Source organism: Pan troglodytes, chromosome X, assembly GCF_028858775.2.
Source record: "Pan troglodytes isolate AG18354 chromosome X, NHGRI_mPanTro3-v2.0_pri, whole genome shotgun sequence".
NCBI classification, from domain to species: Eukaryota; Metazoa; Chordata; class Mammalia; order Primates; family Hominidae; genus Pan; species Pan troglodytes.
Genome location: NC_072421.2, coordinates 128,512,678 through 128,535,659, shown reverse-complemented (window position 1 = coordinate 128,535,659; position 22,982 = coordinate 128,512,678). Strand labels below are relative to the sequence as shown.

The 22,982-nt window shown below is 44.8% G+C and overlaps 1 protein-coding gene and 1 long non-coding RNA gene across 6 annotated transcripts in view; one reads left to right on the top strand and one right to left on the bottom strand.

The window, feature by feature from the left end:
- The window catches only part of ARHGAP36 (Rho GTPase activating protein 36), a 34,222-nt gene that overhangs the window by 7,918 nt on the left and 3,322 nt on the right, over nucleotides 1-22,982 (bottom strand). Inside the window, exons 1-2 of one of the 4 annotated variants that reach the window (XM_521264.6) lie at nucleotides 3,210-3,293; nucleotides 50-208 (exon numbers count right to left, since the gene is read on the bottom strand). In XM_521264.6, coding sequence (XP_521264.2) covers nucleotides 50-208; nucleotide 3,210 — 160 coding nt within the window. In that variant the 5' untranslated portion in view covers nucleotides 3,211-3,293. Of the gene's footprint in view, nucleotides 1-49; nucleotides 446-2,863; nucleotides 3,007-3,209; nucleotides 3,294-22,982 lie in introns of those variants that run through there. The other 3 variants (XM_009439627.5, XM_003317678.5, XM_009439626.4) reach the window with 3 other exon arrangements.
- LOC104004000 (uncharacterized) overlaps nucleotides 13,721-22,982 on the top strand; it is a 37,358-nt gene continuing 28,096 nt past the window's right edge. For both annotated transcript variants that reach the window (XR_676803.4, XR_676804.4), the window contains exon 1: nucleotides 13,721-14,610. This is a non-coding gene — a long non-coding RNA (uncharacterized LOC104004000). The remainder of the gene's footprint in view (nucleotides 14,611-22,982) is intronic.

Sequence of the window (22,982 nt, the reverse complement as noted above, 5' to 3'; positions counted from 1 at the left end):
GGTCCACTCTCCCGAAGGCGAGGATGCCACAATCCGGGGTACAGCTTACCTCTGTCAGGTTTGAATTCGGAGAGGAAATGTCTGGCCACGAGTTCGTGGTAAGCAGTCTCTTGCAGCTTCAGACGCTCCAGCTCGGAGAGGCTGTGTATCGATACCATCTTCGTCCTGCGGTCGGGGTTGTGTCCTGGGGCTCCTCCCAAGACACTCACTAAAAAAATGAAGGCGGACAACAACAGCAAAGGGGGCATGATTCTGGGGCACAGTGCCCTTGCTGCCTTCAGAAAAGGAATGCAGCCACCCATTCTGGAATCGGATGATTATTAAGGCTGCATCATCCAATTGTCACTGGACCTGGTGGAGAGAACTATGGGGGTGGGGGTAGAGGGGGAGGGAAAACTGGGAGGCGGCTTCACCCTCAAGCAGAGCAGCCTCTGGTTGTTTTTGCTAAAAAGGAAAAAAAAATCCAACTTCAAAAATTCAGCCCTTAACAGATAGTCCAGGAAAAAGAAAACCTAATTAGAAAAAAAAAGTACAAAGAGAGAAAATAAGAAGAAAAAATAAAAAAGAAAAACATTTTTTAACAAAAGCACTTTGAAACAAAAATAAGATAGTATTTTCCATTAATTAATTAATTAATTAGAGCGTTTTTAGAGGTTTTTTTTTTTTTTCTTTCCATGATGATACTCGATGCTGTCCAGGTTGGATAAAAAGGGGACTTTCATCTAGGTTAGGAGAGCTGCAAATTCAGACAAGTCCAGAAAACAAAATGGACACATGGGTCTAGAGCCAAAAATCGTCCCCAGGCCCTTTGACCTAGTAACTCCCCTTCTAGGAATCTATCCTAATAAAATCTTCCTACAGACAGGGAAAAGCATATCCACATAAACCATAATAGTAACAAAAAAAGGGAAAAAAAGCTAGCCCAGCAATGATATTAGTTATATAAATTTTGTAATGGCCACAGTATGGAAAAATTATGCAATCATTAAAGTCATATTTACAAAGAGTTTTTTAACAACAAATACAAAACACAGAATTGTATTAATTTTGATTGCAACTATGTGAAGAAAAACATGCATAAAAATAAAAGACTGAAGGAAATGCACCCAAATGCTAACAACATTTGCATTAACTGGTGAGATTTTGTTTGCCTGTTGCTTTTCTCTATTTACCAAACATTGTACAACTTCATTATATTACTTTTTCATAAAAAATCATTTGTACCAAAACCAACAAACATCATTTCCAGACCATTTCTAGTGAGACTCCTTAAACAGAATTGGTATCAAAGTGGAGTTTGTCTTAGTGTAATGGTAAAACCTATTTTATATGTGTCTTCTCCATGATGCCCACTATCTTATACTACTTCCAGACTACAAAGCATCCCCCATGGGGTATGCCCCTACACCTCACACAGCATCCTTTCCCGCACATTCTCTATTACTCATTTGTTCACTCATTCATTCATTCATTAAAACAAAAACCTGTATTAATTGCCCACTTTGTGCCAGGCGCTAAAGATTGAAAGGATGAGCAAGGTAATACTATTTCTTTTTTTTTTTTTTTTTTAAAGATTTAACAGTGCAGTGAAGGAGATACACAAGTTAGCAACAATTTACAAAACCTTGTGATGTTAGACCTCCAAGATATAAACAAAGTATTGTGAGAGCAGAAAGGAGAAAACAGCTAAGTCTGCCTGGAGACAGAGGAGGGGAGCATCCAGAGAGAACAGCTTGTGCAAAGGAAAAGAGATGGGAGAGAGGTTGTCATATTCTTGAAGCTGTATAAAGGGATTGGAAGGAGATAAATCTGGATGGGCAGGGGTGAGATCATGGATGGCCCTATAAGCCAGCTTAAAGAGTCGGACTTTTTCCTGAAGGCAATAGGGCTTTAGGCAGGGAGTGAAAGATTCAGGGTTGCACCTTGGAAAAATCACAGAAAGCCATGAAAAAGCCTGTTTTGGGTAGAGAGCTGGAAGTAGGTAGATGAGCCAAGAGGCAAGGGATATTGACACAAGTCAGTGTCACTAGGGCTGGAGTAGGGGACGAATCTCATGGATGGAACTGACAGGGCTTAGGGAACATCTTTAATTGCAATGGAAAGAAAACAATTTAGGATAGCTCCCAAGTTCATGGTTTGGGTACATATGGCTGGTTCCTGATAGAGAAGATAATTCAGGAGATGGGGAACTAAACCTTTTGCCAAGAAAGGAAGTAGTTACATACAACTTTACTGAATGTCTCTTTCCCATGGAATCTACAATAACATTCTATATATGATTTGGGGGGTGGGGAGCTTAAATTTCAAAGATCAGGCAATGCAGCTTTGGCAGAGAAAAGTTAAGTAACGGTTTATCATGCAATAATCTAAATAGATGAGCTACCTTCTGTCCAAAAAAAACAAAAAAACAAAAAACAAAAAACAAACAAACAAATAAACCATACTTGAATTTTGTCTCCAAAACTCTTTTGCCTACTTCCCTTAGTAGCCAGGATCACAGATGTCAGAAATAGGTGCAGTAAGAGAAAAGATGAGGAGTTTTCCTGTGGCTTTTGAACTAAACCAAGAGGAAAACACCTAGCATAGATATTAAACCTTCAACTGCAAAGCTCCATCCCCTGGACCCAAAGTGAACACCTAACCCCAACCACCAAACTGCAACTTGCAAAGTGACCATTTTAACCAAAGGCACATGCATTTAACCACAGTTCCAGACTAAGCCTCTAGCAATCCCCCATTCAAAATAGCAGGTCCAGAGCCTATTAGTCTAGGGTCTCATCCTGAGACACACAGCCTAGCTCTGGCTTAATTTCTCTAACATTACTCCCCTCTCCCCTTTCCCCAATCCAGACATCTTTTGTACCTGTTTTGGAGTTTCAGCTATTTCTTCTTATCGAAGCTTACCAGATCTGATCACCCAAAGAGCAGAGCTGGTTTTTTCACCCAAAAATAAGATGAAAATCAGTCCCTTCTCTCCCGCAAATATAAGGTAAGAACAAACAGTAAAATCCCCAATCAACAACAGCCCCAAAAGGAGAGAGAGAGAAAAGCCTTTGAGAGATGAGTCAGCCTAGATGCTTACAATTCCGAAGGAAATCAAAGGCCTTAGAATAAACCGTTTGTCATTGCCTCCCTGCTCCAGCACACAGGGCTAAACTTAAGAGCAGTTATATGCTGCAGTTCTAACAGAAAAATTGGCATTGCCTTACTTGCTTTCAACCTTCTCAAGGTGCCAGTAGCATACAATACAGAAGCAGATTTAGGAAGACCAATGTCCCCAGACAAGAAGCAGATGGGTGGGGTGGGGAGGGGGAATGAGTAGGCAGGCTTTCGCACTATGAGAGAGGCACATAACAGGATCTTGAGATTTGAATACTCATCCTCAGGCCTGACATTTCAAGCTGAACACAAAAGGAGGCTCCCTACAGGAAAGAGGTGCCAAGAGACCTCTCTTGCTCCAAAGTGTTTTCCCCTTACCCCTTCAGTATACCATGGCACTAGCCTGAAGAGACCATGAGATTCAAAAGCAAGATGAAAGCAAACCAGCTCAGTTTCAGTCTAGAATTCAAAACATTTGCAGAAACACTATCTTTAGACAAATACTTTTACTAGTGTTAGAGCCAAATATAACTGAGTTCAAAGCCAGCCTCTAGATTTCTTAGCTGTGTGATCTTAAGAAAGTCAGTTGAATTCTCTGAGTCTCAGTGGCCTTCTCTATAAAATGGTGAAATGACACAGTATCCATTTCAGTGGTTGTCTGAGAGTTGAATGAATAATATTATGTGTGGTATTTAGCATTGGTTTTTAATAAACATGTTAATAGTGAAGGTTCTTTGCAGAGGGCTGGAGTTTACAAAAAAAATCATGTTTCAAAAGTAATTACATAAAATTAGAATTTGTATCAATCCATTGAACAATCTACTCTTCTCCACTAAATTTGAATTATGTAACGAGATCTTAGGAGATTTTAAGGGATATATCTTTCTTCTTCATTCTCCAATTTCAGCAGAGTCAAGTATTTAAAAAAAATCATCTTATAAAATTTAGAAAAACTAACTGCATAGGTTAATATTTCAAATGTTATTATTCAGATTAATAAAGTGACTGTATGTCTCAAAATTTGTTTCTCTTTCAAGCCATCCAATTCTACATTGTCACTAGCAATATATATATATATATGATTTTATTTGGATAAGTAAAGGGGCTAGAATATGAGCAGATATCAAGAGAGAGAATTTGAACAAAGAGCGGACAGGCACAAATCAAGTTTCCATCAACACAAAAAGGGGAAACACACTTGAATGGCATCAAGCCTGTTTCTCACGTCCTCCCAAAATGCATGGCACACAGATGGAGAAACAAATTAACGTCAGAAAGGTTACCCACTTCAACATTGTGAGGATTGAAATGGTTTCAACTAGGCATAAATCTACAGCCTTCATGATTTGGAGGACTAATTTACTCCATTGCCCCCATAAAATAGTTAAGAATGGTGCAGTGCTTACTAGTAAACACCTATGGAAAAAAAAAAAGCAGGGACTGCACTGATGCCATGGTTTAAATCCTTATAAATTAGGTACTCTATGGCATCACTAGAATTTTGTTCCAAGCCTCTGAGAGTGCCTCAAAGTTTAGGAAATTGATAGTGAATGGGGCTGGGTGCCCAGAAGGTACTGCATCTACATTATTCAAATGACTACAGACAGCGGCAATGGATAAAGACATCCCCATTAATGTATCACAACATGGGAAAGAGATATGGGTCTCTATATGAAAACATTTGGGCACCAATTTGGTCTGCTGACACATTAGCTTATTCATCCCAGAGCATTAATGAGTTAGCCTTAAAGTTGTTATCCCATAACCTCCATTTCAGCAAAGGCTGCTGATGCAATGAACCATATGGCTCATTTTATACAATGTGGTGATGACGCTCCAAGATAATTAAATCTGGGGATAGTGTTCATCAATACATTGAGTCAGCCCATCATGTTATAGCAGAAGGTCATAAACTAGAGGTAATATTACTGTTAAAATATATGGAGAAAAGCCCTGGCTTCAAAAAAATAAGAAAGTTTCAGAAACATTATAATATTAGAATGTTTCAGAAATAGGACCTTAGCCATCACCTGGTCCCAAACCTCCATTATACAGGTCAGAAAACTGAGGCTCACAGAGAGACAGGGGTTTTCCCAAGACCACACAGCAATTTGACAACAGAGCTTGGACAAGAACCCAGTTCTCTTCAGTCTCAGGGCTCTTGCCATTGACGCACCCGTATTTGCTTTCACTAGCTGCAAGATTCTGCATTGCTAAATAAAGAAATCAAAAGAATACACATAATCAAAGCCTGATTCCATAAGCCAGGGTAGGTCATATCTGACGGCAGGCAGCCACCACATATTACAGCATCTTTGTAAAATAAGTACAGTCGTCATTCCATGGAATCCTGTTTTTAAATTTTATTGACTAAAGAAACAACTCAGGCTCAGGATGGTGAAAGGCAATTTTTATGCTATGAACATCCCAAAGGATAGTGTAAACAAGGCAATGTGACATCAAGTACACGAAGATATAGATATTCTCACTATTATCTGCAATATGTATCAGGGTGCATAATAGTGTTGGCATCACAAGCTGTGTCATGCATATCATTTTTTCCCCTTTTGGTTGCTGCTTCTATTAAATTGTGGTGGAAGAAGTTAAAAATAAGATGTTCTATCAATAGGAGGTAAACGTTTTTAATGCCTAATTTGTCTCCTGCTTTTCATTTTCTTAAAAGCTTTCCATATGCCCATTATCTCCAGACCCTAGCACACAATAGATGTTCAATAAGTGTTTGTCGAGTGAATCATAGGATTATAAGCTCTTGAGAGTCTTGTAATTAAAACAGTTATTCGTGATTCATGAATAAATGAATCATGCCACTTTATTCTTACAATAACCCCTGGGAAAGAGGTAGGTTGGATATTTCCTCCCCATTTTACAATAGCAACAAACTAAGACTTTGGAGAGGCTGTGACTTATCTAAAGTTGCACAAAAATGCCATGGAGGAATATGATCTGGGAACCAGCTCTCCCTTCCTATCCCCAGCTCAAGCCTTGCCCTTTCCACCAAACCATAGCAGTTCTTGGTATTCATCACCAACATCTGCTGCCTGGAACTGGGAAAGTCTAAACCAAGACTACCTTCTTTCCTAAGGATGTGGTTGGATTTTTGAGGTATTATTTTTATACATTGCTCTGTGCCATTCCGTGGGAAATGAAGATAGAAAGAAAGATAGATACATGGACACACACACACACACACACACACACACACACATATATACACACATATATATGCGTGTGTGTGTGTTTATATATGTGTGTGTGTATATATATATTTACAGGAAGAGTATATATATATTTTTTGAAAAAAAAGACTATTATGAAAGGTAGAGGAGAGGAGTTGACAGAGGAGAAAGACACCAAAAGCCCTGTGTAGGCATCTCACCATATTTCTTACCCCAGCCCACCCCCAACCTGACAGCATGGTATCCTGGCAAGGTCCTGTGATATAGACTGGAACTTAGCTTCAAATCTCAGCTTCACTCCATGTAAGTTTACACACTCACTAACTATGTGACAGAGAGCAAATTATCTTGCTTTTCTGAGCCTCAGATCCATGACCTTACAAAACAAGAATCATGGTACCTATTAAGTGTGGCTGTGATGATAAAATAAAAGGGTAGAATGAAAGTGTTCTCCAAAGGGTACATTTCTATGCCAAGCAAGCAAACAAGCAAGGTGAGGAATTGCCCTCCAAAATACCTGGGAGCCAAACTTGAGAGGAAGACTTAGCAGAAGTGCTACTATCTGGAATGAGGCAGATAGTGTCCCCTGCTGAAGAATGCCTCTGTATCATCCTTTGAAGATGAAAATGGGTACTCACCCACTGTCAGCAGGAAGCACACTTTTAGATGGGATAAGATGAACTGTATCTTCACTGGGTCTTTCATGATCAGAGATGCAAGGCAGCTAACTGTGTGATATGTGGGGATTAGTCTAGTCTATGAAATGTAGATAAAAGCTAACTGGCCTACAAAATGGATTTAATCCTGAACTTTGGCTTCCTTGGCACAGTATGGAAGCCACCCATGCTAGAGATGGTGGAGGGAAGGGGAGAGCTACCTGGAGTAGAAAGCCCTTGTTCCTGCCCTGGGATCTCACAGCCTAGTCGAAGGTCACATAAATGTCAAGTGTCTGAAGACTATCAAGAAAGGCCCATGGGTTTAACATCATCTTTCTTGCACTAATTTAAATATGTTTCCTTTCCTTTGTTCTTTTAAGGAATATTAAGAATTGACTATTTCCCCAGGCCCACCAGCACTGGACAGATCCCTAGTCAGCTATAAGTTTTTAGTTTGCACTCTGTAAATTCTGATTCATTCTTCTTATCTCCCTTGCCTCTCTCAAAGCTTCCCTCTTTGAGACCTGCTCCCTTTCAGACACACACACACACACACACACACACATATTCCCACTCACAGACATCCATGTACACACACACCCTTACACTCTCTTACATAAGCATTTTCCCTCTCTCTCTCTCACACACACACACACACACTCACACACATGCAAAATTCCCTTCTTCGATGTACTCACTACAAGAGAGGGAAAAAGGGAAATGAGACTTAATTAAAAGAAGGGTCATCAATATTTGCCTCTCCAGACCACATCTGTGGCTTCTACAGAGTGGGCATAAGAAATAAAGGACTGATGGGGACACTCCCAGAAGCCATCTGAACAGAGGCCATATCAAAGAAACCTTCAGAATAAGGAAGTTCTCAGAATCCGTGCTGAGAGCTTCTTCTCCTCCATCTTTGTTTCCCCACTCCTACCCCCTCTATTCTCCTTTGATCGTATCTTCCCCAACAAGCATCCAATTTTCTGTCAGTTTTCTTTTTCAAAATCCTGTCTGAGTGGCTGTCATAGGGAACTGGGGCTGTGGGAGATGTTTTTCCCTGTAGTTTTCATGGCAGGAATGGTATTTTAAAACTACATTCAAATAAGCATATTTTTAAAAATATCAATATCTGTCTGTCTGTCTATCCATCCATCCATCCATCTATCCATCCCCATTCAAAATTGGACCACTCTCATGGCTATGACGCAATCAGAAAAATCCCTAGACCAGGAGTCAGGAGGCCTCCTCAGTTACTAAGCAGCTGGGTGGCCTTGGGCAAGTCAGAGAGCGTCTCCAAGCCCGAAACATACTGGCATAATTTATTATCATTCTGTTTATCTAAGGGCACTGTAGAGACACAACTCTCACGTCTGCAAAGTCCTTGATTCTTCCACTGGACTGAGCTAACTCCGGGACACAGGGCCACACGGCTGCTATTCGCAGTTGAAGGGAGAGCCCACCCCCCCACCAAGCCCCTCCAACGGGCCAGAGTGCAGGGGACTGAGCCTGTCTCCACCCCCGACCCTCCGCCCGAGCACCCGTCCCGCTGCGTGCCCTCGGCTCTGAGCTAGGGACAGAGGTGAGGGTAGGGGGCTGCGGAATGTGCGCCCTCTGCCTCTCGGGGTTGCCCTGGGTCTCTGGCTGCCACTGCGCTGCAGAGCATGGCCTTTAGGCTGGGTTGAGGTGCGCTGCGCAGGTCCTGCCCCTGGGTAGCTCCAGGCAGCGCAGAACCTGTAAAGTTAAACAAAGCCCTGCGGCGCGCGGAAACCACTCACTGCTTCCTGCTCCTCTGAGAATTAGAAAAATTAAATCTTTCTTGCGCTCTTAGGTTTGAGACATTGAACGCAAAAGCCTGGGCAACTTGTTCCACACTCTCAGGTCTCCTCTCCCTCCCTCACGTCGGGCCTTCCACGTGGAAGTGCCCTCACCTCCCTCTCTCACCCCGCAGTGGGCTGCGCTCAGGCCACTGGTGCCCTACCCCTGCACTACCTCTTGGCGAGCCTCTTGGTCCGGCCAGGGAAAGGCTGCGTGACCTGCTCGACAGTCCGGCGGGCGGCAGCGGGTAGTGCTGAGAGGAGCTGCAGGCACTGCCAGCGCTTGGCTCTGCCGCTCAGATTCCTCTACTCTCTGGAAAGCTTGCCGCGGTGAGGAGGGGGCTGATTCATAGCAATTTTCTACCCAGCAGCCAGCTCAGTGCCTTACGCATACCTGTTTGCTGAATTCTCTGGGCCACTCCCACTGGTTCTCACTGTACCCCACAATCTTCTCTCCCCTATTCAAAGCAGAGCTCTCCTTCAAGATTCAGCCCAAGGGTCCCTTCCCTCTGAATGCTCTGAACCTCCCCTCCCCTGGCCATGCCACACAACCTCACAGTACAAGTGAAGGAAGAGCAGAAATGGAGGTTCAGATGGTTAAGAAACTTACCCAAGGACACAGCTAATTAGTGGCAGAGCCAAGATGAAGGTCCAGAACTCCTGGATCCCAGCTCAGCACACAATTTGCCACAGCACTTTGCTTCCCTTCTGCCTTGACTGGTGTGGCATTTGAGGGCAGGGGACATTCTTTGTTGGCCCTTTGCACACAAGGACTGCACAAGGAATAGTCCTTTCCCCTCCTTGCCTCACTCTTTCTGCTTTTTGTTTCCCCTTCCTGTCTAGGGCCTCTGGTCTTCTCGTCTAGGGCCTCTGGTCTTCCAAACTCAGAGATAAAAAGGTCATTTTTTTCAAAGTTCAATGATCAGCAAGAGCAAAACAGAAGCTGACTTCACAAAGTCCTCCATCGACCTGGCTGGCAATGGTCTCCCACCCCCGCCCCCCACTACTATAGTCTTAATTTTTCATGTACTGTCTTCTTTGCATATCTAGGCACTTAGAGAAGTCAGGAGGCCATCTACACCAGCCCAAACCGTCTTACCTTTTAATACCTCTTCCAAAAATACTCTCTTCTAAACTGCAGCCCACCAATCATATATACAAATCACCATTCAACCAAGCAAAAATATATAATTTACAAGAGCTTAATATTCTTATCTGATGCAACAAGGGCAATATGGGGTTATAATCACAAGATCTTAAGTGGGAGAATTTCAAATACACAATTACAACCCCCCCCAATTGAATTCTCTCCTGTCTTGGGCCAAGTAAATGCACAAGGGACAGTGTTGTCAACAAAGAGGGACAGAAATGGAGAAGAAAGAGAAGAGTCAAGAATATAAGAGACTATGGGTGAGCCCAGCAAGAGGGAAACATGGGGAAGCAGAGCCTGGGCAAAGGAGAGAAGGAAGAAAAAGGAAGGGAAAGGATAGAGTACAGCTGCTGGCTCCAAGTATAGCTGCTGTGGAAGCCCAGGCAGACATGGACTTATTCTCCAAAGGCTCAGAGATATGGCTCTTAGGTGCCTGGATTGGAAATGAGATCCAGAAGCCCAGTGTCAAGTTTCACTTATCCTCTAGTAAAGAGAGAGAGCGTCTGGCTCTAAGCAGCACTGGTGGCGCTCTTTTCAATTTAAGTGCCACCTCACCATCATTGCTACCACGATGAGGCCCTCGCCCTCCCCTCCCCCCAGAATTAAATAAATCTTACCCAACACAGGAGTGCAATTTGAATACTCAGGACAATTTGCCCTTCCATTGAAGGAGAGGAGAGGAGAGGATCTCTCCCTCTCCTCCTGCTGTAAGTGGACTGGGTGCTGCCCCTTTATACATTCTAGAGCACCAGGTAAGTAGAGGGGGAGAAAGGGAGGGAGCAGCAGTTTGAGGCTGGTCCAATTTGTCCCTGGCATCCCCTCTTTCTCTGTCTCTCTCTGTCTCTGTCTCTCTCTCTCTCTGTCTTCTCTCTCTCCCTGGATTTTTCTGCAGCCCCTCCCTCTGGCCCTGGAAGCTCTGCTCCCCTTCCTCACTGCAGCATCCTGCAACCAGCACCCTGCAACCAGCACCCTCCACTGTGATAAAACACAAAACATTGGAGTACATCTTTCTGGTGACACTTGCTTTTTAATGTGAGATTTTAGACCTATATGCCAGGAAAAAAACTTGAGTTGAGGTGGGAGAGGGTGTCGCCGGAGAGGAAAAGAAAACCCACCCAGGTAGCTAGCAACATGGGCTGGTATTGGGGGCAGCTGGGAGACACGATTTGAACCTGAGTACATAGGGATCCAATTTAAATAGAGGACTGGCATACTAGAAGAGGCCTGGATTACAGCGATTGCCTGGTAACATACATACACAAAGACCGCATGATATAGAGAGAAGGTAGATAACAAAATATCACTCAGCCTCAGTTTTCTCAACTGCGAAATAGGAAAATTAATGCTCCAATAATACCGTGGAGAGGAATGTGTGAAATGACATAGGTAAAGTACCTAGCACTTACCTTGCCACTGAAGCCCAGAGAGGGGAAAATAACTTGCCCAAAGTCACATAGTAAGTAGCAGAGTCAGGATTGGAACCCAAGTCTCCCAAACATTCCCCTCCCCAGGAGGGTGCCAATGCTATCCTTGGGGACTTGGTTGTGGAACTGGGGAGGCAGGTTAGGAGCTGACTTTGTGCATATGAATATAGACGTTCTATCACTCAGTCCCAGCCTCAAGGGCTCAGGCTCCTGCCTCATCCCCCTTCTCATCATCACTCAGGTAATCTCCTCATGCCATCTTGGACTGATTCATTGCCACTTTAGCGCCATCTCTGCTACCTAACTGAGATGGTGAATCACCCTCTAGCTGGCCAGGGCCTCTGCCCTCCAGGAAAGAGGCTTTCTTCTTAGTTGCCTGCAGAAGTCTCAGCCGCAGTGAAGCAATGCTCTTCCAGACAGGCTTAGAGGTGGAGGGCTTTGAGGAGGAATGGAATAACTCTTTGTCCAATGGAATAACTCTTTGTCCAATGGAATAACTCTTTGTCCAATGGAATAACTCTTTGTCCAATGGAATAACTCTTTATCCAAAGCCACTGCCCTCCATCCCTGCAGTGCCTAGGGTCCTCTCTTTAGGTTCCTTATGATAACTCCTCATGTACCCTCGAGTCTCAATGTTTCCTAGGGATTTCACCCAGGACATCTCTTGCCGCCTGTATAGCGCTTGCACTGTGTGTCTGGCACAGTGCTAGATGCTGGTGGGACATAAGTTAACAGGAGACATTCCTGGCACCCAAGGAGTGCTCACAAGAAGTTTAAAAATATTACTGTGGCATCTCGGTAAGAAGGAAAAGAATACAAGTGGAGGTGAGTTAGGAAGTCCTTGTAAGGAGGGGAGGTGATGGGCAGAAGAGCCTCATCACAAATCCAGGGATTGGAGTTGTGACCTGGATTCTCTTGTGGCCAGTGAATGGCATCACCAAATCATTGGTGCAGGCATTTCCCTTAAATACAGCATATTGCAAGTTAACTGAACTCCTGCCCGTCCTCTGTGTTTCTGGCCTGGCTTGGGAGCATCAGCTGATGGCCATGTCCCCCCTCCCAGACTCTAATCCCCTTTCTTTTAAACTCCCATATCTTTATATTTTTGAAGAGGGTGGGGGAAAGAGGGAGGGAATGGACATCCTCTGTATGTTAACTGGAAGAAGTACTTCACATATGTTACTTCCTCTAAGCCTCACAACTACCCCGCGACCTAAGCCAGCGACTTACCACGTTAGTCAGCTAAGAAGTGACAGAGCTGGGATTCGAACCTATAAAGAACTCTGAAGCCTGGGTATTTTTACATGACACTTTACATAATGCGCCACGGGGTAGTCGGAGGGGGAGGTCCATCTCCCTTTCCCTTGCTGTCCATCTCCACAGAAAAGAAGCAAGTGGAGGACAGGAGCCAGAAAGTCATCTGGCCGCGGATCATTCCGGAGTGACCCCCGCCGCCACCACTCGCATAGTCCGCTTATGGCGGGAGGGCACCTCAGAGATTCTCACAGGGGCTGTGCGGCCAGAACCAGAAGTGCAAAGCACCGTTAGCGACTCTATCGCCCCCTGCCGCCTGTGGCGCCCAGTCCGAAGCTGCTGTTTTCAGGAGGGCTAGTGGGCTAAGAAAAGAGCTCACCGACTGACTGACTGCCCAACAGCTATTGCGAGCCAGTGCTAGGCTGCAGACAGCCTTGCCAAATGTGGTGACATAAGCGGGAGGGGGGAACATTTAGAGAGCCCTACTATGTGTCCAGCGCGGGGTCGGGGATTTCTAATAGCCATTGCCCTTTACGTAGAAAATGTGATGCTTTGAGAAAGAGTGAGCTCTCCATTAAGAAAAGTCTTCAAGCTAGATTAGAACAGGCTTCGCAAAAAGCTTGTCTGCCAGTCTTAACTCCTTACTTCTTGAAACCAATAAAGCCCTCAACCCTTAACAGTGGCCAGTTCTCTCCAGTGGGGCTCGGGGGGTGGGGGCGGGTGGGGGCCGGGGAGAGAAGCACATGTCCTGGCTGAGGGTGGGGGTGCGGAGGGGGACAGAGGTCAACGCAGTGAAAGGGCCAGGGGGAGGGTACTGGGAGGAGGAGCCTCCGGCGGGGTCGACAGTGCGCTGAGTCAGGGTCCCCGCGGAGCCCTCGCGCCAGCTCGCTGATTCCCTAGACCTTCTTGTTTTCCTGGGTTCCGCCTGGATTTTCCTTGGACCCAACTCACTTACTCCCTTTGCTTGGGAATGGGGAACATGGGGGCAACACCCCAGGTCAAAAGGAAAAGAGCATCTGTGCCCGCCCCGCCTGGCTCGCTCATCCCCCCTCCTTTTTTCCCCTCCTCTCCTCCTCGCCCCCTTCTCTTCCGCCCAAAGGGAAGGCGGGGGCGGGCTGTGTGTGTATGTATGTATGCATGTAAGCGTGTGTGCGCGCGCGCGGGTGCGGTAGATCTGTGTGTGCGTTCGGTGTGTGGCCGGGTGTGGGGGGTGTGTGCGCGGAGCACGTTTTAGCTGGAGTGCTTGGTGTGGTGTGTATTTGGTTTGCGCTTTGACATGCAGCATGTGTTTGTGTGTGCACGCTTATAGGTTGTATGTTTCTGCCCGATTATAGTGGGATTATGTGGGTGCGGTTTGAAGGCGGGTGTGTGCTGTTCCTGCCGGGGTTTGTGGTCGTGCTGTGGTGAGTGTATATGTGTGTGCAATGTGTGGATGTGCGTGTACCCGTTGAAGCTTGTGTGCATATGTGTGGAGTGTGTTTATGCTTAGATGCAGTGTGTCAATGTGGGTTTACAGGTGGTGTCTGTTGAACTGTGTAGTGTGTGAATGTGTGCGTGTGCAAGATTTCTCTATAAGTCAATCTACTTGAGATGTGTGTTCAAAGGTTTATGCATGTGAGGGTGCGGTGTGTGTCTTTTGGTGTGATGTTCTCATGTGTGTGGTGTGGACGCATGTGGTCAGCTTACGTGCTTGGATGAAGGGGTTGTGTGTGTCTTGAAGGGGGATTGCTGCGTAAGTGTATGGGTGCGGTGTGTGAGAGTACAGGGTTGTCTAAAAGAACCCAAGTGACCGTGTGTGTGGTTGGGGGCGGGGACGAGTGGGACGTTGGGCTGGGACTGAGAGAAGAAAGGAAGTAGGGGCCGCGACCCCGGCAGGGGTTCCCGCTGGTCTGATCTGCACCGTGGGGGTTCGCCTGCCCGCCCACCTCTGTGTCGGCAAGGCCCGCTGGGGCAGGGTGTGAATTTACCTGGCTGCTTAAAGGAAAGAAGAGGAGGGCACCGCACGTGATTTGCCAGGTAGGGCGCCTAGGGCGCGATACAGGGGCTGGTGGGAGTAAGCTGGAAAGATTCTTGGTCTCTGACCTGACACCCCTCCCGCGCCCAGGAGATCCCAGCTGGTGCCTAGCTGAGCCCAACTATTTGCTCAGGGCCTGGCTGTTTCACACCTTTTTGGCTTTGTGTGGGCAGATCCAGTTGCCTGGAAGCCCTTTCCCCTTGGGCCTTGTGACAAACTCCTACTTATTTTTTTTAAAACCTAACTCCAGAATCACAAAACTTTCTCTGCTCTTCTGTACTTTTCCCTCTCAACTGAGGGCTCGCTTCTTTGAGCCACCACAATTACACCCTTCATACTTCTCATGACATGATCATACATAACTGCAATCATTTCTTTCCCTTTTTAAACTCTGAACGGCTGTAGAGAATACCTGGTATGTAGCAAGGATAGTTGTAATAATAATAATAATGTTGCCATTTGTTAAGTACCTACTGTGTACTGGGCATTGTGCTAAGTGTTCTGACATGCATTATCTCCTTGGGTCCTTACAATGATCCTGTAAGGTAGATAGAGCTATAATTATTGCTATTTTTACACTTCATACATCAGGCTCAGAGTAGTTAAGTAATTTCCCCAAGATCACACAGACCCTAGGAGGCTGAGCTCGTATTTGAACTCAGGTCTACCATATTTCCTAAACCTGTATTACATACCAGGTGGCTTTACTAAGAGTCCCCTGATTCCTGCTAGACGTTGAAGTTTCTATCAAACATTATCATTTCTCTACAAATCTTTCTTTTGAGTTTACTGACAGCACCAAGAGTACTCATCATAATTACTTTCTTTGTCTCCCAGACAGCGGATACTTTCTCCACCTAATTACCTGCTTTGTTGATACTTCAAAATCTGTAATTACTCTAGGCACAAGTGCACCTCACTAGCTCCAGTTCTGGGAGCTCTCCGTAGGCTGGTGCTGAAAGAAAGAGTTGAAAATGAACATTTTCTAGCCACAGGGTCAGGGGATTTGGGTATGGAGGGAAATGGAGGTGAAGAATCAGGGTGGAGTAACAGAATGATTTCACAGCTCCCCCAGACCCATTTTTACAATATCACTACCAGAAGTTGGTATATGGCGAATTTCAAATAGAGCAAGCATCTCCATACCAAACTGCATGTAGAAAAACAAGCAGAGCCTCTCCCTCAGAAAAGATTACTGAATGGACCCCATTTTATATTATTCATGAGTCGGGGGGCACTGCACTTGCCTAATGGGGCTCATGCTGCTCTAATGCCTTCCAAGCAGCCTCATCTGAGAAACCCAAATTAAAGCAATACATCGCATTTTGGGGAACACATTTATGGGGGGGCATGATGTCATCCCAGTCACAGCTAAAGGGCCTCTGGAAGCTCTAGCTCCCAGCTTAGCCCCCAGGGAACCAGCCTAGACTGCTGCAAAGAGGTCAGGGGGTGGATAGAGAGGGACAATTCAACAGTGGTGAGTCACTTCGCCACTTTTCAGGGGGAAAGTGAGAAGCACGATTTAAATTGCCACTGTTATTATTGTGCCCTTTCATCTGGCACAAATGAGCCTGGTGCGTGGATGAAAAGCAGTTGGAACATCCATAAAGCTTCCCCCCAGCTGGGCCTGGGTCAGCACCTCATCCTGGGTGGGCACAGAAAGCATTGCCTAAAGTATTATGTAGCCAGAAAGTATCCTTTGGGGGGGGGAAAGGGAGCCTAAATACGTCAGTCTTACTCAGGCAGGGCATAGACCACCTGAAGCCCCTTGGTTTCATTAAACTTAAATCCATACAAGGTGTTCAGGCAAACTTTGGTATCTCCCAGCATCTGGTCTCAGATGCTCAGCTTTCCTGCTGCTGTGGGGCCAATCTGACACCTCCTCTTTCTCCTCTGAATATACTGGCTTCACTTCCACCTCCTCACAGCTGTTCATGTGAGGCCTCTCTTCCTCAGAGGTTCTGCCCCTGCTTCTCAACACCAGCACACACACATACGCACACATGCATAAACACATCGCTAGACTACCCATCTAAATCCTGTTGTGTAAGTTCCACTTTGGTTCATAAAGACCATCTGGTTCACTCCAGCTCAGTGTTCCTGCCTGTGCAATGGAGGACAAACTTCAGCTCTGAAGAAGCCAAAAGCTCCAGGCTATGTCTCCAAAGATGCAGTCCTGGGCCAGGGGCTATTAGCATAATTGAAAGCTATCCTTCTCTAATACCCCCCACCCATATAATTGGGGCAATAAGAGGGGCTATCAGAATCCCTATCAATATGCCACCACCATGGGATGGACACACAGACACGCAGACACACACACACACACAAACACACACACACTTCCTTGGAGCTTAAAATCGCCGTCATAAGTCTCTCTCTCTCTTTGGAGTTCAGAAAATGTGTTCCCATAACATGAAGATTATATGGGGAATTGTAAAGGTGAAAATGCTTTACTAACTCCCATTACTGTCCAACATAAACAGAGATTTGTTTGATTTCACCCTAAATATAAGAATCTGGAGGAGCAGGGCACCAAAATGTGGATTTTTGTGGGGAGAGAGATCATGGTTTCCCCATGAGAGTAAAGCCCTTGAAAATCAGGGCTTTTGTTTTTCCCATGTGGGGAGGGCAGAGAAAGACCACAGGCTTCGGAATGAGACAGCTTTGTGTTGGTATCCCAGCTCGAGCACTTACTTGCTGTGTGATCTTGGGAAGGATACTTCACCTCTCTGAGCCTCAGTTTCCTCAACTGTAAAATGGAGATGTTAACACCTGCCTAGAATTGCTCAGATGACTAAAGGAGGTAAACCATAGAAACCACCAGCCAAGTGGTTAACAGATACAGTAAATGTTTAAGAAAAGGTTAGTTAATTCCCTTCTGCACTTTTTTTCGTTCTCATGTAGCCCAGAGTGTCTCAACCATGGTGTTCAGGGAGTGGAGCCAACTGACTAAACTGCCAATTTTCCTCATTACTGGCTTGTCTGACACTCTTGAAATAGTCCCTCTTCTTTTAGGAAGATGTTTGATCAGCCTAATGCAGCCCCGGAAGAACTGGACCTTAAGTCCAATTCTCACTCTGCAGTTTCTCCTCGCAGTGTTAATGAGACCAAGGTTTCAGATGTAATACTCCACACAGGAAAGTTTCAAACTTTCTGCTCACTGTCCAGACTTCCCTCCACCCCAATTGCTGACCCAGCCCCAACCCAGTCTCCTAAATATGTGCCATTGTGCCCCAGAAAATAAAAGCATGACTATTTCCTGGCTAAGATTGCCCTATGACTCCTGTTTTGCTTTGCCCTCACTTTCACTCTAGAAATAATAGTGCCTAAGACCATCCAGTTTCTAGCAGCCACCTACGTTGAGGGGTAGATGGGATGATAGAGAAAGATATGATGGTTCTCTGAGATATGCTATGCAGCACTTAAAATACATCTCTGATTAGCTTTTATTCATATGTTCCCAATTAAAAGAAAATAAATTCTACTCTTTGCCAAAACTAGTGAAGTGGAAGAAGACCCCAATCTGAACCCCCTCCTCCCTGGTGCTTTTGCCTCCCTCTAGAGACAAAAGCAAGTCACTGCAAGCTAAAGCTGCATTTAAGCAGGGAGCGGTGGTGGAAGATCAAGAAATTGGGGGCGGAGGAGGGGTGGTGGTGGTGGATATAATCCCAGGGAGGGATAAAGAGACTACAGAGTAGAGAGGTATTGAGATTCATGGCAGGAAAAGCTCTGAGAGGTCCACCCCTAGATGTTCCCAGACTCTGGAAGGTGCCTTCAACTCCTCCCTCTCCTTCATCCCTTCTATTTATCCTGCATGCTACCTTCACTGACCCTAGATTCCTCCTTGCAAGTGAGTCCCTCTGAGGATTTAAGAATTTCGAAAAACTTCTCCAGCTCCTACCCCTGTATGCTTCTGTGGAAATCCTGGAGCCTTAGCTTTGAAAAGGGAAATGGGAGGGGTAGCAATTAGGTGTCAACCACATCAGACAGAGAATAGTTAGAGCAGGGGTTCCAGATATGCCCATGCCACTTAGTAAGTTTCCTTAATAAGCAGGGACCTACCAGCTGCTGAGTATTGGGTACTCATCCTGAGGAAGCCGCGTGGTTTCTCAAGAAGTGTATCTGAGACGTGACAGTAGCTGCCAAGGCTCATCAAACATGCCATCTACCTACTTCTGCTGATACATGTGAGAACAAATGATACTGCCAGAAGGAAACAGAAATCGTTTCTTAGTGACTCAGAGCCACATCTATGAGGACACAGGTGGTGCGTTTGTATTGCATCTTTCAGTTGAAATTCCTTTTCACAGAAAGAAATTTATAGATAATCAAATAAGTCAAAGACCAGCATCTGGGTCCTGGGCAAAGTATCACCAACATCATGTTGACCACCTAGTAAATGTCTGCCATATGTCAGCATAGGAGTTTTGCAAATGTTTCTCTCTTTTAATTTCACTCAAGCTTCGAAGTCAGATCAAAAAGGATTGTAATCCTTGCTCAGCCACTGTGTGACAGTGGGCAAGTTACTAAACTTCTCTGAGATTTTGTCCTTAAAATAGAGACAATAATACTAACCTCAGAAAGTTGTTACGGTTAGAGATAGTTTATGTAGTATGACTGGTATTTACAAACAGTAAACATTTGGGAAAAAAGCTTCTTTTGATAACTGAGCCATAGAAAGCATTTAACATAATGACATCTACAACAGCAGTAATAAGAACTATTATTATTATTTACAACCCCAAAATATAGACATTATTATGTCATTTTAAGAGAGGTTAAGTAACTCTCTCACAGCAACCTTATAAGAGCTGGCCTGGGATTCAAACCAGTTGTTCCTCTTCCCACCCAGAGTAAGTGGAAATTTCATGATCATTGGGAAGATCATGGTTGGCTGGCCGGATCTAGTCATTACATTTAAACTAAAATTAGGAGAAAAAATTCTTTAAACTACGTATAGTGAAATTCTAGATCACTGTATAGATTATTTGCATATCACAGGTACTAAATTTACCTTTGTATGCCTTTTTAAAGTATAACAGTAATTGAAGAACAAACTTCATAGACTTTAGAAAACATAGAGAAAAATAACTATTATCCCACCACCTTAATAGATTCTCTAACTTTATCTTATTGTCGATTTCTTTCTAGTCTTTCAAAAATGCATATTTGACAGTTACAATCATACCATTTTCTATGTTGTTACATATTCTTCACAAAAATAATTTTTATGATTCTGTGCAATCTAATAAGGGGATATATCACAGAATTTATTTAACCATTCCACTATTGTTGGACATTTAGGTTGTTGTAGTAGGTAGGTGTGAAAAAAAAGGAATGATGTTACTTTCACCATTGCCATAATCACCCTCACGGACCTGGTGCCTTGCTGTATCAGTGCTCAATGCTTTCCATCATTTGATATTTAAGCCTGATAAATGTCAGCTCTACTGCTGAAGCCTGAGATACATTTGCAAGAGTATTATTTTCTGCCAGTTTTCATCACACAGATTCTGTATTTTATCCTCACGATGGGTAAGTTATGGGCTAAGCTCTAGAGCATCACACTTTTTTTCTTTGGGAGAAATGTATTTTGAGGTACAAACAAGTAATAAAGAAAATTGGGGAAGTCCTGCCATTGGTGAATGGGGGTGCTTATCTGACGACCTGACTTGGAGAATGGGGTGTCTCACTGGTCTCATTGGCAGTCACGCCCCAGCTTTGGAAACTGATCCTGCTGCAGCACAACTAGGCCTGGCCTCAGCAAATCGATTCGGTCCCATCTCCAAGAAAAGATCAAATTTGTATGTAAAGTGCGCCCCAGGGTCCCTTCAGCTTTAGAGCTTTGGCTGCTTTACAGAAGTCCAATTGTTTGAGGCCAAATCCAATGCCAAGAGTGAACTGGGGAGAGAATTTCAAGTGGGTCAATTGTGCTGTCTCTTTCCCTGGGAAAGAAGGCCTTTCTGGGCCCTCATTCCTCCCAGACCTCAGTGATGCCTCTCCCAAGTGCCTTCCTATGGTTGCCCATTGCCCGTTGTCGCCCTGAAAAATCTCTCTGATGCAAACCAACGTGGCACATGTATACCTATGTAACAAACCTGCACGTTCTGCACATGTATCCCAGAACTTAAAGTAAATTTTTTAAAAAAAGAGTTGAACAAAAAAAAAAAATAGCAAACATCAACAAAAGCGTGATGATATTCTAATGAAGACAAAATAAACCTGCCCCTCAAAAAAAAAATTGCTGTCACATGCCAGCTATCTCTTGGGCAAGGGGAATGGGGGTGAAGGAACATTTAGATACTGCCCCAGTTCTGTCCAGTCAGCTGACAGCTTCCTCCCCCAACCCCATCTCTGACTCCTGAAGACTTCTGAAGGACATTCAAAGGGAGGCACCAAGGCAATTATAGCCCTGCAGAATATCAATAGTTACCCACAAAGTTACCCTTCACATTGTACAGCATTTCTCAGGGGGAGTGCAATGAAATGAGCTCTTGCCCAGTCAAAAAACTACCCAAAGATTATTTATTTCAAAGTGATGCCCTGTGACTTAAGTGAGATTATACATGTAAGCAATTGAGCCTAAGGGCCCAACATTTGGGAAGAGCTTCACATATATCAGCTGCTGTTGTTTGAGTAATAGAGCTGATGTAGGCAGTGGTGTGCTGCAGGGGTATGTTGGGGAACAGGTCCCACCAGATTAGAAATGCAGCAGCGAATATAAGGTCTTACACTTGAGTTCAAACACCAAATACAGAATGGAGACTCCAAAAAGAACTTGGGTTTACTTAAGGAAAAAGAGTAGCTTTCGTTGAAAGTAATTCAATGTGAATAAAGTCTTTGTGTGAACTGTGTGGCTGTGCATGGGATTTGTGAGTGGTGCATACACAGGTGATGTGAGTATATTGTGTTGTGTGTGGAAATTATGTGGTGCATGTGAAGCGTGTGTGTGTGTGTTCATGGCTTTGCAAATGGGCATGCATAGGTGTGGTAATGTGTATGTTATGGGTGTGTTTATGACTACGTATGTGTGTACCTTGGGTGTGGCGTAGGCTTCTAAAAGAGGGAAAGTCAGCTTTCCAGGACTATATTTATAGGGGCACAGCTGGAAAGCCTCTTTTGGCCTGGTCACTGGACATTTATAACTTGGAGCATGTTCAAAGAAAAGCAGCTAGACATGGGTAGGGGCCTTGAAGCTATGTCACATGTTAAACAGATGAAGAAACTGGGGAAGTTTGGCCTAGGTAAGAACAGGGTGAGTAGGGGATGGGACAATGGGGAGAGCTGACACTGTTTCCTAGGAAGGAGGACCATGGAAGTCAATGCCAGGGCCAGAAGGTGGAAGCTCCCAGGACATAGATTTGGGTTCAGTTTAAAGAAAAGCCTTCTAATTCTAATAGACATTGCTGTTTTTAGATGGGAATGGGCTTCCTGGTGTAATATGGACTCCCTCCTATGTGGTTACTCATAAAGGAGCCTTCATGTCCTTGATCTCATTGGAGTCACATGACAACCTTCTAGTCCAAGCAACCGTGAAATGTTTCCCCCACCCCCTTTTTCAGGGTATACTGTTAGAGCAGTAAGGCCTTAAAAGACATCTTATAAAACTCCCTTATATTTTTGATTCACCAGGATCATATAAACCTTAAAAATATGCAAAAGAAAAAATTAACCTCTGTGTGTATGCAGATCTTTTTCCTTCTCAGAGATCTTGTTGCTGGCCTGAGGCTGTACTTGAACTGGCTAAGCAAGCTGTAGTCTTTCAGCAGGAGGTCAAACTCCTGGGATGGTTCTCAGCAGGGTGTTGGGGCTGGCAAGAACTAAAAACAGGTCTCTGCTGAATTAAGTTGCTGAGGCCCCTCCTTTCCCTCCTTCCCCTCCCCCGCCTGTGAGGGGACAGAGGAAAGAGGAGACAACCCCAGGTTTGGTCTATGGCTGGTGCCCAATGACGCACTCTCACCAATATAGATTTTGGAGGTGGAGACTATGGAAAAACAGGTGGCTGTGGGGGCAGGTGGCAGCCTGAAGGGGGTGGGGCTTATTATCAAGGGGGAGTGAAGGACAGTGTGGGTGGGGGTCCTGGGGTATGTCAAAAAGAAAATATCAGTCTCCTGAAACTTTAAGGATGAAAATATAATCAGTTGTCAAAATGTACTTTGTAGAAGCAGTTCCCGAAAAGGGGTGAAATGTGACCCACATATGCCGGTGCTGTGATCTTTGCACACTTGTGTCCTCAATTCCACAGAAATAGGGAAACCAAGCATTGATCTCAAGTACCCAAGGAAAGAACCCGACTAAAGACCCCAGGGGTCTACTACTGGGCAGTCTGGGGCAGTGGGCAGCTGGCAGAGCCTAAGCTGACCCAGGTATG